The 18,201-nt window shown below is 37.1% G+C and overlaps 1 protein-coding gene across 1 annotated transcript in view; it reads right to left on the bottom strand.

Moving 5' to 3' along the window:
* LOC106092356 (laminin subunit alpha-1) overlaps window positions 1-18,201 on the bottom strand; it is a 146,362-nt gene that overhangs the window by 44,721 nt on the left and 83,440 nt on the right. The window contains exon 2 of the mRNA XM_059365705.1: window positions 13,446-13,795. Within this exon, the coding sequence (XP_059221688.1) occupies window positions 13,446-13,795 (350 nt within the window). The remainder of the gene's footprint in view (window positions 1-13,445; window positions 13,796-18,201) is intronic.

Genomic DNA, 18,201 nt, shown 5'->3' with positions numbered 1-18,201 from the left:
AGCCTCTAGAGTGCGCAATTCTTATCCGATTGGTATGAAATTTTGCACGACGTGTTTTGTTATGATATCCAACATTTGTGCCAAGTATGGTTTAAATCGGTCCATAACCCGATATAGCTGCCATATAAACCGATCTTGGGTCTTGACTTCTTGAGCCTCTAGAGGGCACAATTCTTATCCGATTGGAATGAAATTTTGCACGACGTGTTTTGTTATGATATCCAACAACTGCGCCAAGTATGGTTCAAATCGGTCTATAATCTTATATAGCTGTCATATAAACCGATCTTAGGTCTTGACTTCTTGAGCCTCTAGAGGGCGCAATTCTTATCGAATTTGAATGAATTATGACACGTAGTATTCTGTAATGATATCCAACAACTGTGCCAAGTATGGTTGAAATCGGTCCATAACCTGATATAGCTGTCATATAAACAGATCTGGGGATTTGACTTCTTGAGCTTCTACAGGGCGCAATTCCTATCCGATTTGGCTGAAATTTTCCATGACGTATTTTATTTTTACTTTCAACAACTGTGTCAAATAAGGTTCAAATCGGTTCATAACCTGATATAGCTGCCATATAAACCGATCTGGGATCTTGACTTCTTGACCCCTAGAGGTCGCAATTATTATCCGATATGCCTGAAATTTTGTACGATGGATCCTCTCATGACCATCAACAAACGTGTATATTATGGTCTGAATCGGTCTATAGCCTGATACAGATCCCATATAAATCGTTCTCTCTATTTTACTTTGTGAGCCCCAATGGGCGCAATTCTTATGCGAATTGGCTGAAATTTTACACAGGTCTCCAACATATAATTTAATTGTGGTCCGAACCGGACCATATCTTGTTTTTACTAAGAAGAGATGCCGGGAAAAGAACTCGACATATGCGATCCATGGTGGAGGGTATATAAGATTCGGCCCGGCCGAACTTAGCACGCTTTTACTTGTTTTACTTTATTTATTTTTATGGCTCATGGGAGGGTGGGGAGCTAAACTATTTTTGGGCCAAATTCGTCTAATGTTGAAAATTTCCTTAGGCTAAAGCACAAAGAAAATCTCATCTCAACAACTAGCAAGAGAAAATAGCTTCAATTGGATGACTTGCCGACTTGACTGGCTGTGGCTGTGCGTTTTGGGCCACTTCATAATTTTTCGTGGGTGAAAATGAGTAATTTCTTTACAAATTTATGAGGGCAAATTGTTGACGTTTTTCTCTTTGGTCTTATGGGTGGCTTTTTCAAATTCTTTTAATAACTCCAAAGACTATACACTCCCTGCAATTGCCTTAAAGCGATTAAAATTAGGAGAAAATATTTTCTTTTTTGGGATTTTTACCATCTGCTCTAGACAATCCTTGTATTTATTTTTTTTTTCTTTCCAAACATTATCTGTGTTTTTCTAATCTCCCCCCAATATCAATTGATAGCATTTCCTTAACAGATATGCAAATGTTTGTCGATGTGGGAAATGGGGAAAAATAAACAAATAAATGTTGTTGGACAGCATGTTCAATTAACCAATGGCCATCAAAGGCTAGAGTTGCCAGATTTCCATCCCAGAGGTCCCTTCTGGGGAAAATGACATCCAACCGGTCAATTAGGAAGGGCTTTTCAGGTATATAATCACTAACGCCGCATATAGTATGCCACCAAGCCGAATTCCCCTTCCTGCGGCAGAAGAGAAAAATGCCACAAATCACATCGTCTCCAGTGCCATCAGGATTGCTATTACCTCCACCTATAATACGCTGCTTCCGTCCAAAATTTTATGGGGCCCCTTACTTCCCAGAAATTCAATGAAGACTCATCGGCGTGTACAGAGGGTCCCGTCAAGGGGGGCTCTTTCAGCTCAGAGATCACTTTTCGACATCTAACCCGTCAACAAGGGAGGGCTCCCCTGATATATAATCAGTCGCGTCGCGTATAACATGCCACCACGCCGTATCTCCATTCCGCTAGAGAACAGAAAATCATATAATGATTGAGGAGTCCTGGGTACCTGACACCCTCAGTATCTTTGCTATTCATCCAATAGTCATGTTCAAAGGTCAAAGGTCGAAAATGGCATTCAGCGTCTCTCTCGGGCACCCTATGAAAATTTGCCCATGAATTAGGGAACAGGGACAAACTTCTCACATATCAATGAGTCCGATTCAAGTTAAAGCTCAATGATAAGGGCCTCCTTTTTATAGCCAAGTGCAAACGGCGTGCCCCAATGTGACACCTCTTTTGGGGAAGAGTTGTTACATGGCTGTCATACCATTTTAATATCCCCAACCATAGCATGGGGGTATACTTATCTAGTCATTCTGTTTTCGTCTAAGACCCCATAAAAATGTATATTCTTGGTCGCCTAGACGTTCTGAGTCGATCTAGCCATGTCCGCTCGCCCGTCTGTCGAAATCCGATAGAGGTCGAACGAGTAAAGCAAGCAGCTTGAAATTTTGCACAGATACTTAATATTGATGTAGGCCGTTGGCGATTGCAAATGGGCCATATCGGTTCCGATTTAGATATAGCTCCCATATAAACCGATCTTTGGCTTATTGAGTCCTTACAAGCCGCAATTTTTGTCCGATTTAGCAGAAGTTGGCATGCGGTGTTCTGTTACAACTCCCAACAACTGTGCCAAGTACGGTCCAAATCGGTCTATATAGCTGTCTGATATAGCTCCCATGTAACTCGGTTTCTCGATCATCCTTGTTCGGTTCCTAGAAGCTTTTATTTTTGCTGGTTTGACAATTTGGTATGTAGAATAAAATTGTGTCCTTCAACTAAATTTCTATAGCATAAATATTTAGCAGAATCCATGGTTGTGGGTTCCTAAGTTTCGGCCCGGCCGAACTTAGCACACTTTTACTTGAGGACGTTCATGTCAATATGGAACTTAAATGAAAAGTATTTGGTAGTCAATTACGAATATGGAATAGAAAATTAAGTCCAATTATTGGGATCAGTTGATATCCACATTTGATGCGAAATGTCTGAAGGAGCATACCTTGAGGGTGGGATGGCCCCACTTTTCCCGAATCGGACATATTCCAACCATGACAATATGGGACTCAAATGAAAGCTATTTGGGAGTAGAGCATGAAATTCACACTCACTTTCGGAACAAAGTCTCTGGGGTTGCACTCCACCCCAAGACGTCCCCGAACAGAACTTATTTAACCATCATGGTAACATGGGGCTCATGTAAAAAGTATTTCAGAGTAGAGCACGTACCTTATATTTACTTTTATTAAGGTCGCCCCAGTAGCCGAGTTGGTATCGTGCTCGGATTACCAGTGCGGGAATCCTGAGTTCGATTCCAACTAGAGGCCGGCTCTATCGCTACTGTGGTATGCCAATAAATTAAAATTGTCTAAGTGAATCTGTTAAGAAGAAAATAGACTGCCACTCTAACCTAACCTAACCTTATGTTTACATTATAAAGTTATAGTTAAAGCCAAGTGTCTAGGTAACCACTTCACCCACAAAATATCCCAAAACCGTTCATATTTACAGACCATGACAATATAGATCTCAAAATTAAGTTAGTTGAAAGTAGAGCAGGAATTCGATATCCACATTCGGAGCGAAATGTCTCCAGCCAAAACTCCCCCAAAACGACCATGGCAATTAAGGGTGGGCGAAGTTATGAATGTCATCAGTGGCACCAAATCATTTAAGGGGTTGGGCCCCGACGGAATCTCTGGAGTTGTGTACCATCCTACTGTCCTCAACCTGTCTCTGAACACTGTTATAGTTTTCGATGTCTGGAAAATGGGCAGAGTGATCCCGCAACAGAAGCCTGGACAGGACCAGAGATTGGTAGAGTCGCACAGACAGATCTCCCTTCTCTCACCAGTTGCAACGACGCTTGAGTCATTATTCCTCACGAGTGTCTTTGGGAAAATTTCCATTCGCCGAGCATCAGCAGGGATTTCGAAGACTGCATAGCACAAAAACTGCTTTGCATGCCACATTTGTCATGGGTTCAGGCCATGTGCCATGTGATAGGACGGTCCTGAACTTATCGCGTCACTGGACCTATCGAAGGCATTCGACACGGTCAGCCATGCCAAACTATTTGTGGACATCACCAACACGTCCCTCCAGCCAGGCCTGTCGCGAATTATCTGTGTGGTCGCCAGTCATTTGTAGAGTTTAGGGACAAGAAGTCGAAGCGCCGTAGAGTAAAACAGAAAGAAATAAATGAAATGCTCCCAAACCGTTCATATTTACAGACCATGGCAGTATAGAACTCAAAATAAAGTTAGTTGACAATAGAGCAGGAATTTGATATCCACATTCGGAGAAAAATGTCTCCACCCAAAACTCCCCCAAACGACCATGGCAATTTAACGTTAGCGAGGTTACGAATGGATAGGAGGATCTTCATGGCACTGAACCTATCGAAGGCATTCGACACGGTCAGCCATGCCAAACTATTTAAGGACATCGCCAACACGACCCACCAGCCAGGCTTGAAACGATGGGTCACGAATTATTTGCGTCATCGCCAGTCATTTGTGGGATTAAGGGATAAGAAGTTGGACGGCATAGAGATCGTATCATATGCGGACGATTGAACAATCATGCCATCAGGCCCTCCCAACCATTGATGATATCTGCGATAGGTTGAACGTCAACCGCAACGAACTTGCCTCATATTTCACTGCAAGATATCTGCCACCAAATCTTCAGCCACATTGTTCACTACAAACACACGTGAGGTGAATACTGAGCTGACAGTGATGGTCGATGGAGAAATGATTTCATCCATCCAGTATCCCAAAAACTTGGCGTCACATTTAACAGCTCTTACACGTTCTCCCTACATGCCACTGCAATTTGCGATAAAGTCAAAAGTAGAATCAAGGTCCTCAAGTCACTTGTCGGCAGCACGTGGGGTGCTGACAAAGAAACCTTGTTGACCACGTTCAAAGCATTTGGCCGGTCTGTGATATGTTATGCAACGCCAGCGTGGTCTCTCGTCTGCTGTTATCACAGAGACCATCCAAATCATCATCTTGTGGATAGATATCCACCGCCCAGAAGCCTTAAGGTAGATCTACAGCATGAGTTTCAACGCTACAAGAAAGAACCTCCATCAAGCGGCATATCAAGCGGGTCTAGACAACATTCATGCAGACACGGTAGCAGATGCGGATCCTTTCCGAACGATCGGCAAACCAGAGTAGTTTTGGGTCAATTATGTTCCGGCAGATGCAGCCGAATCAACTCCTACAGAGCAAGGATTGATACCGACGTGCATGATGTATGTCCCGATTGTGACCAGGGACCACACGATACACGTCACCTGTTTAACTGCCCAGCCAGACCCACTCGACTCAGACCCAGATCCTTCTGGACGCACGCCATTTTAGGCGCCGAGTTCATGGATTTGGACATTCAACAGAACAAGCAGACGAAAGATAGAATACAACAAACTTCTACAACGACAACAACCATGGCAATATAGGGCTCAAATAAAAGGTTAAGAGTGGTAGCTCAACCGGTGCGGCTAGTTAGAAGTATAGCAATCATCGATGTTGAATGTCATTGTAAACAACAATGTACAAAATTTTTGTCTCAGAAAGTTAAATCGGGAGATTGGTTCATATCGGAGCTATACCAAAACATCGAATGATTAGGCCCTTTGACAATACCAGCTAACCTGCAGCAATAAAACCCAAGCGTTAATTTTTCGAGGCATCAGGTTAATCTTGTGCGAATGTTATTGTGATCTCGAAAGATAGACGGACGGGCGGACAGATCTTGATACACTTAAAATGTCATGACAACATTGTTCATCAGCAATTGGCAAATATCTGCCCTAGTATCGATCACACGTCAATTGAATTACCACCCACACACCATAAAATCTTATTAACCGAAAACAACTGAGAAATTGTGAACAACTGAAAGTTGTTACAATACCTTCACCTCCCCAACTTTAATAAACTGTTAAAAAATGAAGTGTGTGTTGTATGTCATATTGCAATCAGCAACAGCAACAATTATAATCATAACATCTTCCATCACAACAACAAAAACAAAAGCACCAATATCAACAACCAATGTGGCACATTAATAAATATCATCAGCCCTGCCAAGAAATTGGGGGCCTCAAGTGGATTGGAAACGAAAAAAAAACACACTTTGAATTGGTGTCTGCGGTTATTCAACGCTTTTCCAGCATTTTATTGTAAATGAAAAATGTTTTGATTGGATTCTCGGATTGATTATGGTGGTGGTGGAAGATCATTGAAGACCATGTGTTTACGCCTGTTTGGGTACTTGAGCAGGTTCCCTGCTTTCGCTTCAACACATTTTAGAGGCCTGTGCCTCTTGGCATCGTTGCACTGATCTCACGCCTTGTGTGTTTGTAAGGTGTTGGGGAGCTTCAAATAAACAAAATTGACGTGCGTCTTGAGACTTGCCTAACATCACGGAATAAATCTTGGCAAGAAAATAAAACTTTATGAAAAAGGTGTTTTTCTGTTATATTTTCGAGAGGTAATAAAGAAAAAATACGAAGGATGATGGCAAAAAACTCTTACGAAAGTTTTTATATGTACTTAATATATTAAGAAATTTATTATTAATTAAAATTAAATGTATTTTAGTTTAATATCAGAATTAATAAAAAAATGGAAATTGGGAAAATTTTTTATGTACAAAATATATAAAAAAATTTATTTTTTTGATTATAATTAAATGATTTTTTGTTTAAAATAAAAAATAAAAAAAATTGGAATATATTTTTAAATATTTTAAGCAAATGCGAGGGATGATGGCGAAAAAACCAATATGCGTATTGAAAATATTATATTTCATTGTACAAAAAAAAAAATAAACAAAAATTTATTAATTAAAATTAAATGAAAATTTGTTTTATATAAAAAAAGAACAAAAATTGGTATTTTATTTTTATTTTTTTTTATTTATATTTAAAAATATTTTTGAATATTATTTTTATATATTATTTTTTAAAAATTATTTTTCAAAACTTTTTTTAATTTTTTTATTATTTAATTTTTATATTATATTTAAAAATAATTTTTTTAAAAAAAATATAAAAAGTAATTATTAAAACATAATTCTTAAAAAATAATTAAAAAAAATTATTTTTAAAAATAACATCTTAAAATTAATTTTTAAAAATTATGTCTTCAAATTTATTTTTTTTTTGTAAATAATTTTTTTACTTTTTATTTCTTATAATTAATCTTAATAATAATTTTTTTAAGATTATTTTTTTAAATTTTTTTTGGAATTATTTTATAAAATTTATTTTTTAAAAATATTTTTAAAAATGATTTTTTAAAATATATTTTTTAAAATTTAATTTTTAAAAATTATTTGTAAAAATTTTGTTTTAATAAGTACTTTTTTTTAAATTATTTTTTAAAAATTATTTTTTAAAATAATTTTTAAAAAATTTTTTACAAAATTATTTTGTATTTTTTTTTTTTTGCAAATATTTTTTTATAATTTTTTTTGCAAATAACTTTTCAAAAGTTATTTTTTAACAACTAATTTTTTAAAAATTATTTTATAAAACTTTTTTAAAAACTTATTTTTAACAATTATTTTTTAAAAATTATTTTTAAACAAATATTTTATATCAAAAACTTTTAAAAAAATATTTTATAAAAATTGTTTTTAGGTTAGGTTAGATTGAAAAGAGGGTGCAGATATTAATCCGCCCCATGCCACTACGGACATATACCTAAGCCAGTAATCAGCTTGTTGTACGCTCTAAAAACTATAAAGTATTTTTATTGATATTTTAGTATTAAGATCATTGCTTCTCCTAGTCTTTCCAATATTGAGAGATGGCGTGATTGTCTCATTGTTGGCCCCCTGTTTGTTGGGCGCTGTTGAGTCACCTGCCACAGCACGGCCTGGTGTCGCAGAATGAAAATTTCAGCCTATCCTAGTCTTCCCAATCTTGAAAAAGACAGCTTTGCTCCCGTAGTGCGCCATGCATTTAGTCTAAGCCAAACTCTTCACGGAGACTTGATCAATGCCAACCTCATAGAGAGTTATTTCCTCCTTCTATTCCCTGTGGAAGACCTCCCACTTCTCTGCGACCAAACCTTGGTTTTGCTTGCCCAAGAATCCCAACATGCGTTTCGTCGCAAATTTACTGCCTTATCCGTTAATGAAGACCGTAGCCTTTGTGAGCTGGGGGATATCCACCTTTCTCACAAGGTCGAGCTTTGCCCCCTCCCAGGAAGCGTGAATACCTCTGACGAGCTGTTTGACGGTATCAATACATTCCGCCGAGGCAAAACGCAGCGGAAAGATGTCCCCTCTAAACTCGCAGCTCATCATATGTATGGGTGCACCCTCTACAGAGCTCCACACATGTTCAAAAATCCGATCGTTAACCAGATCCTCCACTTGGGACCGATGATCTGGTGGAATCCTACCGGATGCACAGCCGATATTGATGACTGCATAAGTCAGCTCATCTCTGTTGTGCTTCCTTGCCACTCTGGGGTAAGAGGGCGGCTGCTTACCATTCTCAGCGACCATCTTCCCCTTCCATGATGGCTGTGGCCTTTTGGAAGTCGCAGTCCTCCATGAAGACTCAGGGGCCGTGAGCGCTTCCTTCGTTTCTGTTCCGACTTTGTCTCCCTCCGCAGGACACAGTCTGCAGTCTCCATTGGGGGATGGCTGGCCTGGTTTTCCCAGAGTACTTGAAAGCGGGGAGTTCTCTTTCTTCTTCTTCAGTATTTTAGCAGTGTTGTGCTCTTCCGGAGATCTGATTCTTTTTCCAGCTTCCGTAGAAGTACCTGGAATGTTAGTTCTATCCCTTCCAGCATCCTGCACTTTTGCCCGATTACACTGCCGGTACATACTCCTCTGTCTCCTTCGTCGTGCTCCGGATCGCTTTCTCGGTCTGCTTGTGAGCTAAGCAAAGCCATCGCTAACATCTGCTGTCATTCCGATGCCCTCATCTCTCGATTCGGCTGCGATGACTGTTTCATTGGCACTTTTTTTTAAAAATAATTTTAAGAAAAATTTTCTAAAAATTGTTTCTTTTTTTAAATTATTGTTTAAAAATTATATCTTTAAAATTATTTTTTCAAAATTACTTTTAAAGCCTTTTTTAATTACTTTCAAAAATTATTTTTTAAAAATTATGTTTTAGTAATTATTTTTTATAAATTATTTTTAAAAAAATATTTTATATAAATTATTTAAAAAAAAAATATATTTTTAAAATAAATATTTAATAATTTTTTTTTAATGTTTTTTTAAAGCTTATTTTTAAAAAAAAATATATAATATTTTAAAAGTTATTGTTTAGAAATTATATTTTTAAAATTATTTTTTAAAAAATTACCTTTTAAAAAACCCGTTCTATGGAATTATAACGTATGACAACACAAGAAAATTTTTCTTGATTTTTAAGGCCTCCTTTTGTCTACACCCCCAAATACAAATCACTGCTTAGATGCCTGGCTATGACCAACATTTTAACCTGACACTGTGAAACAGGTCCCCACTCATGTCTATGCCTTGTTGACTACCTCAATTTCCCATGTCCAAATTTGTGGTGAATTTTAATGATGTGTTTGCATCGGCAAATCTTATCAAATTGTCACAAATCCAAATTGAATTTTATGTAAATTTATTTTTATGCTCCGACATTTCGGTAGCCTAAGTATGGCAAGAAAATCGTATAAAAGTAAATTTACTGTAGCACCTTCATGTCGTGATATAGTAATTGCTCGAATTGAAGTTGCAAACATTCAAGTCAAGCTTACAACATGGGGCAAACATCACAGCATGACTTTATTGCCATAGTTTTGATAGAGAGGGTAGTTAGCTTAGAAAAAGGTGGTGTCCGTCCATCCCTCGGAATGTCTGTATTTGGCGAAATGTTGCTGTGTTTTGGTATGTAAGCAAAAATTGGTTTGACTTGGCTACTGGTTTCTCTAACCCAGTACAATTGACAGTAGCTAAGCTCTGATGTAAATGCTGTCTTGATCATTTGATCGCTGATTTGGGATGAATATCTGTGTCCATATGAAGCATGTAGCGCTGAAAAGCTTAATTGAATTATTTCGGCTTTGATGGGTTTAAAAAAAAAAGGAAATGTATTTGGTCAACTTTCTTGGAGGCCACCGTAGCGCAGAGGTTGGCATGTCCGCATATGACGATGAACGCTTGGGTTCGATTACGGCGAGAATTTCAGAAACACCAATTTTTTCAACAGTTGCGACATTTGTGAGGTAATATGAATAGAAGCCGTATAAAAACTTTTGCCCCTGTTTCTTAATGGGATTTTTATGGGCAAATTTGCAATTCGCAAATTTCTTATAAGAAAAACGAAAAAAATTGCGTCAAAATAAAAATATTTACAAAAATTTCCTACAAAAATATAATTTTTATCAAATTTTCTATGGAAACATAGTTTTGACCAACTTTTTTATACAAATAGAATTATGAAAAAATAATTTAAAAAAATGTAATTATATTTTTTAGAAAAAGATTTGTGAAGTAATGAAATTCTGACATAATTCTTAATAGAAAAAAATGGTAACAATTTTTTCCATAGTAAAATTTAAAAAAGATCCTCAAAAACTTAAAAGCTGGAAAAATTTTCTACAATAAATAATTTTTAACTAAATTTAATAAAACCTTCTATGAAATCGAATTTTGACCACATTCTTATTTTTATAAGTAACCAAATTTTTCTCAAAAAATTTAGATTTAAAAAAAAAGTAAAAAATGTTAAAAAAAATTAAAAGTTAACAAAAATGTTCTCAAAAAAATTGAAACAAGGAAAAAGGCATTAAGTTCAGTCGGGTCGAATTTTGAATACCCACCACCTCCGATATATATTAACCAACTCTCGTCTTAATACGATGAATAATTAATCATTTATTAACCCATAGCAGCTATATCCAAATATAGACCGAACCTTAATCATATTGAACACGAATGTCGAAGAGCTTAATACAGTCCACTGTGTCAGATTTCACCGAAATAGAGTAATTAAGGTGCTTATATTGTCCCAAGAACTTAAGTAGGGAGATCGGTATATAGGCCAAGTATATCCAAATATAGCCCAATTTTGACCACACCCGGTACGAATGTCGAATGACCTAACTCATTGGCCTAAAGCCTTAAATCGGGAGATCAGTATATGTGGCGTATTGAAGAGGTATTGCGAGGAGCCTAACACAACTCGCTATACCAAGTTTCTGAGAAATCGGACAATAAATGCGCCTTTTATGGGCCCAAGACTTTAAATTGAGAGATCGGTCTATATGGCAGCTATATCTTAACCTGAACCGATCTTGGTCAAATTGAACAAAGATATCGAGGGGCTTAACACAACCCACTGTCCCAAATTTCAGCTAAATCGGACAATAAATGTGCCTTTTATTGGCCTAAAACATTACATCAGGAGATCGGTTTATATGACAGCTATATCCAAATCTGGCCCGATCCGAGCCAAACTAACCAAGGATGTCGAGGGGCCTAACATAACTCACTGTCCCAAAATTTCAGTGAAATCGGACAAAAAATGGCTTTTATGGGCCCAAGACCTTCGACGATCGTCTAAGATTTTTACGACGATCAGAAGGCTACATCAAAAGCTATATCGAATCGTGAATATCTAAACCTAACTCAAATTTCTCGTAACAGCGATGATGACTTAGCGGTAGTGGCCCAAGAAAGATGAAGCAAACTCTTACTGATCATAGCTTCCATGTACCTACTGTAGATGAAGACAACCCTACCATCAGACACGGTCTGGGCCTTGGTCAGATGGTGCGAGGCCAAGTGGTTCGACCTTATAGTTGGAGGAGTCACTAACACACACCAAGACCTATGGTAGAGCATAGATACGAACAACAAAGATGAGTAACTTTTGGGTTAAATTTTTCCAAGAATTTGGGTCTCTGTAACCAAGGGAATACCCACCCTTCTACAACCGGATCAGAGAAAAAGTTACAGGGAGAATATACGGTCAGAAGGCAGGTGACCAGGGAGTGTGTTCTCACCGATTCTCTGAAACTTTGCGACATGACAGTAGCCGTATATGCGACCGATGTCTGCAATACTGATCGCAGCAAAAAACCAGTAAGGAAAGGCAAAAGTCGGGTGGTGCCGACTGTATAATACCCTAAACCTCCCCTATAAGTATAATGTAGGAGCTATATCCAATTCTGATCTACTTTTGATGGAATTCGGAGAATGTTTTCAAATTTCTAGCAAATATGTTCAAACTGTCAACCATAGTGACAAATGACAACATTATTGCAAATTAACCAAAATCTGACGAACATATTTAAGGGAGCTATAAGGAAATCTCAACCGATGTCGACCAAACTTCTCAGATATTGTGGTAGTCGTCAAGGAAAGCGATGTACAAAATGTTGGCAAGATTAGTCAATATATGCGATTGTAGTGGCTCCTGGGGTGAAAATCGGGCGATATCTAAATCTGAACCAATTTCTATGAAATTCACCAGTAATATTAAGAGTCATAAGAAAATCTTTCTTGCCAATTTTCGAGAAAATCGGTTAACAAGTGAGCACTTTTTTGCAATAAATTTTTTTTGTACACAAATTTACATGGACAGACAGACGAACAAACAAACAGACGGACAAAGCTTAATGGAATCAGAAAGTGATTTTGAGTCCATCGATATACTTATCAATGGGTCTATCCCTTTCCTTCTGGGTGTTACAAACAAATGCACTAAGTTATACTACCCTGTATTACAGTCGTGGATAAAACCAAGGAAAAAACCAAACGCCAACAGCTAACATCTACTCAGCCCCTCATCTCCTAGGGCCTCATCAGAGTGTTTCGTCACTAAAAAATAATGTGGTCCAACTACTTACTTTTCTTAGAGGAACCCAAAAATAGGCGATAACAGCCAAGATCTCATCAAAAAAAAAACAGCAACACTCCCAAAAATCTAAAACTTTTAATGACAAAACAGTCTGATGAGGCCCTTGGTAAGCCTGAACTCGCCATCACTGTAGTTTGTCCAATGTATTTTGCACACCACATTTTGCCTAATATATTAAAGGGCAAAAGAATAAAAATTTTGCTTTCTATTCGAAATAGAAACAAAAAACCCCATCGGACTAAGTTAGATGCAATTCCAACTACTAATTGTAATAATTTATGCCTAAATCGCAATAACAAATAAAAAAAAATTTTGGGTCAAATTTTCTAAAGTAAAAAATTTTTCCCCAAAAATAAAACGTTAAAAAATTTTATTATAGAATTAAAATATTGCTTATATTTTAATTCCATTGAAACTGTTGAAAATTGTGATTTTAAGGAAAATTTGGTTAAAATTTTATTTCTAAAAAATATTTTTTCACAATTTCTTTTTTTGGATTTTTGGGATTTTATTTTTACTCTTTTATAAAATTTCGACTTTTTCTTCTCACTCACCTGCTTCAAATCCATGGTTATGGTGACATATTCAAAATTTCTTCCATATTGCAGCGTAGGTGATTGCCACCACTGGTCATGCATATTTGTGTGTGATATCACCGATTCGATGGGTCTATGTTTGGCCACATCCGAGGAATGGGCATTGCAGATGCCACATTGAGTGGCCCATTTCTTGTGTGGATAGGCATCCACCAATTTGCAATATTCCTCACGGCCACTTTGACCACAGGTGGCATTGACTGTAATGGAGGCACGAGTGGCCACATTAAAGAGCTGAGGAAATAAACCACCGCCAGCTTTAACACCCTGCATATGCGAATCACTGTCTCTATTCAAGAGACGTAAGGCTGTAATGAAATAAAAAAAAAAACTTTAAAAATATGCGATTCACTAGGAAATGTATAACAATTTTACAACTTAATTTCGAGATAATTATGGTCAACATTATTTACATAAATTTCAGGTCTGTGCCGCCGCTAAAGAGGCATATAGCATGGTTTAGTGTATCTTCGAGTTTGTCTGCTGGCACGTCCGTCTATCAGTGTTTCTCCTGGTTTTATGTGAATTCATTTGGGCATGATTTTGCCTTCCCATCCTCATCAACACTTGCTCTATTAGTTAAAAATAATGTTATAAATTAGTTAAACTAAGCCACTAACTGTCAAATGTGACAGTTAGCATGCAAATAATTTTAATTGCACTCGTGCTAGTCGTCAATCTTGATTTTAGCTTCAATTTGCAGCAAATGAAGTTTTTTTTTTAACTTCTTTCTGTCACACACACGCAAAGAGCAACAACACCTAAAGGTGCACTAATGCTTCCATTAAAGTTAGGCCATAGAGATTGGCGACAGACAGACAAATGGATGCACAGTTTGCTGCAGTGAATTTCCATATGGCAGGCTGTCTGTCTTTGATGCCAAGACTGAGCGGAGTCATGGGTCCGCTTTAAGTCCACTCTAATTTTAGTTATTTTTTGTTTGTGTGTTTCTATCACAAAGCTTATCCCGAGCTATGTTTATGGTATCTCCTTTTAAATCCAAGAAATTTCAAAGTCCAAATTGAGGGGCATTTAGTACTAGAAATTAACAGGGTTGCCATCTTCCAAATAAAAAAAATCTAAAAAAAACTGTTGTATAAAATTGAAATGAAAATTTCATTAGAATTAAATTTGTTACAAAGGTGATTTTTCGCCACTCATAAATAGGGTTGCCATCACACCAATAAAAAAAAATTCTCAAAAAAATCGAATTTTACCTAAACTTTAAATTAAGCTGTCTTCAAACTACATGCATAGAGCACTTGTCATAAATAGGGTTGCCACCCTAACTTAAAAAAAAATACCAAAAATTTCATTAAAACCAAATTTTTTTAAAAAAGTAAGTTCGTAGCTCTTCTCGGCCGAATTTTGGTAACCCATCACCATGAATTCTGCTTAAATATGGGAGATATATCTGGCTATAGACCGAATTGAATCGCATTTTGCGCAGTTGTTGAGAATCATAACAGAACACTATTTGCAAAATTGCAGCAAAATCGGATAAAAATCGCGGCTCGTAAGGGCTCACAAAATCAAATCGGGAGATCGCTTTATATGGGAGCTAAATCATGTTCTTGACTGATTTGGCCCGTATTTAACACAGTTGTTGGAAGTCATAACGGAACATTCAGCCAAATAGGACAAAAATTGAGGCCTCCAAGGGCTCAAGAAATCAAATCGGGAGATCGGTTTATATGGGAGCAATATCAGGTTCTTCACCGATTTAGATCGTATTTAGCACAGTTGTTTGAAGTCATAACGGAACATTATGTGCAAAATTTCAGCCAAAAATTGCGGCTTCCAGGGGATCAAGAAGTCAAATCGGGAGATCGGTTTATATGGGAGCTATATCAGTTTATAGACCGATTTGCAACGTACTTGGCACAGTTTTTAGGAGTCATAACAAAACACCACATTCAAAATTTTAGCCAAATCGGACAAAAATGGTGGCTTCCAAGCCAAATCTGAACCGATATGGCTCATTTGCAATTCCCAACGACTTACATCAATATAAAGTATCTGTGCAAAATTTCAAGCGCCTGGCTTTACGCGTTCGACCCCTATCGTGATTTCGACAGACGGATGGACATGGCTATTTCGACTCAGAATGTCGAGACGATCAAATATATATATATATATATATATATACTTTATGGGATCCTAGATCAATATTTCGAGGAGTTACAATGACTAGATTAGTATACCCATATCTTATGGTGGGGGTATAAAAACAGATAAAAGCGTGCTAAGTTCGGTCGAGACGAATCTTATAAACCCTCCACCATTGATCGCATTTGTCAAGTTCTTTGAATTACTTTTCAAATATATATGAGCTATATAAAGTTATTGACCGATATTACCGTACGTGTCATGCCGTACAAGTCATAGAAAAATATCACCTCGAAAATTTGAGGCAAATTGAATAATAATTGCGCCCACAAGAGTCTCAAGAAGTCTAATGGTGAGATCGGTTTATATGACAGCTATATTAGGATATGGACTGATTTAGACCATACTTAGCACAATTGTTCGAAGTCATACCAAAACGACATATGCATAATTTCAACCAATTTCGATAACACTTGCGCCCTCTAGATGCTGAATAAGTCTAATCGTGAGATCGGTTTATATGGAAGCTTTTTCAGAATATGGACTGATTCAGACCATACTTGGCACAGTTGTTGGAAGCCATATTGAAACAATACGTGCAAAATTTCAGCTAAAATAGATAAGAATTGCGCCCTCTAGAAGCTCAGAAAGTCTAATCGGAAGATCGGTTTACAAGGCAGCTATATAAAGTTATGGACTGATTTGGACCATACTTAGCACAGTTATTGGAAGTCATAACAAAACACTTCTAGCAAGATTTCAGCCAAATCGGATAAGAATTGCGCCCTCGAGAAGCTCAAGAAGTCAAGACTCAAGGTCGGTTTGTATGGCAGCTATATCAAAACATGGACCGATTTGGCCCATTTACAAACTCAACCGTAATACTCTAATTAAAAGTATTTGTGCAAAATTTCAAGCGCCTAGCTTTGCAAATGCAAATTTTGCCCATGAACACTCCACTAAGGAACAGGGGCAACCTTTTCACATATCAATTAGTGCAGTCCGATCCAAGTTTAAGCTCAATGATAAGTGGCCTCCTTTTTATAGCCGAGTCCGAACGGCGTGCCGTAGTGCGACACCTCTTTGGAGAGAAGTTTTACATGGCATAGTACCTCACAAATGATGCCAGCATTAGGAGGGGAAAACCACCGATGAAAATTTTTTCTGATGGTCTCTACAGGTTTCGAACCCAGGGGTTCAGCGTCATAGGCGGACATGCTAACCTCTACGCTACTGTGGTTTCCGTCTAGCTTTACTTCTTCGAAAGTTATCGTATTTTCACCAGACTGACGGATGGATGGACATGGCTAGATCGACTCAAAACGTCATGACGATCAAGAATATATATACTTTATCGGGTATTAGACGAATAATTCGAGGTTTTGTAAACGGAATGATGAAATTACATTACCCCCGTCCTATGGGGGAGGGTATAAAAATGGTTATTGACTAAACTTGAGCTTTTAAGATAAGAAATTTCCCAACTTGTTCACATAAATCAGGAAACAGATACCACACCACTGGTGGACGCGTTTAAATTATTGGTAAGATATTCATTTTTAACACCATCGTGGATCATATCCATCTGCCTGACTGTCCTACCGTTCACGTCACACTGTTTGTTCTTATGTAGGTAAGATCATTGTACAACGATGATGTGAAATCTTTTTAACTACTTAGTTCTAGTGCGATGTTAACAAAGGTAAGTTTTTCTGATCAACATCACTTCAGACTGATCACAAAAACTTGCCTTTGTTGACATCGAACAAGAACTTAGTAGTTAAGAAGATTTCACTTTACAGTTGTACTATGATCTTACCTATATAAGAACAAACGGTACGATGGTGTTGAAAAGGATTATCTAACCAATAATTGAAACGCGTCCACCAGTGGTGTGGTATTTGTGTTCTGATTTGTCTGAAAAAGATCTGGTATTTGCTTATCTTCGAAACTCAAACTTTTTCAACAAAATTTTTTTTTTAATTTTTATAAAGTCTAGATTAAAATGAATGAAGACACGATCATCATTCCTTCAGAGTGATCAGAAAAACTTGCCAACGTTGACATCGCTCTAGAACTTAGTTTTCAAGAAGATTTCACGTTACCGTTGTGCTATGATCTTAACAACATAAGAACAAACGGTAGGCCAGTCAGCCGGACGGATATGATCCATGATGGTATTGAAAACGATTATCTAACCAATAATTGAAACGCGTTCACCAGTGGTGTGGTATTTGTGTACTGATTTGTTTGAAAAAATCTGGCATTTGCATTTTTTAAAAACTCAAACTGTTTTAAAAAAACAATTTTTTTTTATTTTTATAAAATCTAAATTATAATGAATAAAGGCACGAACGAAGGCAAGTTTTTCTGATCATCATTCCTTCAGACTGATCAGAAAAACTTGCCTACATTGACATTCCACTAGAACTTAGTAGTTAAGAAGATTTCACATAACCGTTGTGCAATGATCTTACCTACATATGAACAAACGGTATGATGGTGTTGAAAAGGATAATCTAACCAATAATTGAAACGCGTTCACCAGTGGTGTGGTATTTGTGTTCTGATTTGTTTGAAAAAAAATCTGGTATTTGCTTTTCTT

This window comes from Stomoxys calcitrans, chromosome 3 (assembly GCF_963082655.1).
Source record: "Stomoxys calcitrans chromosome 3, idStoCalc2.1, whole genome shotgun sequence".
Lineage (NCBI taxonomy): Eukaryota > Metazoa > Arthropoda > Insecta > Diptera > Muscidae > Stomoxys > Stomoxys calcitrans.
The sequence above is the reverse complement of the archived record's forward strand: the minus strand, read 5'-3'. Positions and strand labels throughout refer to the sequence as shown.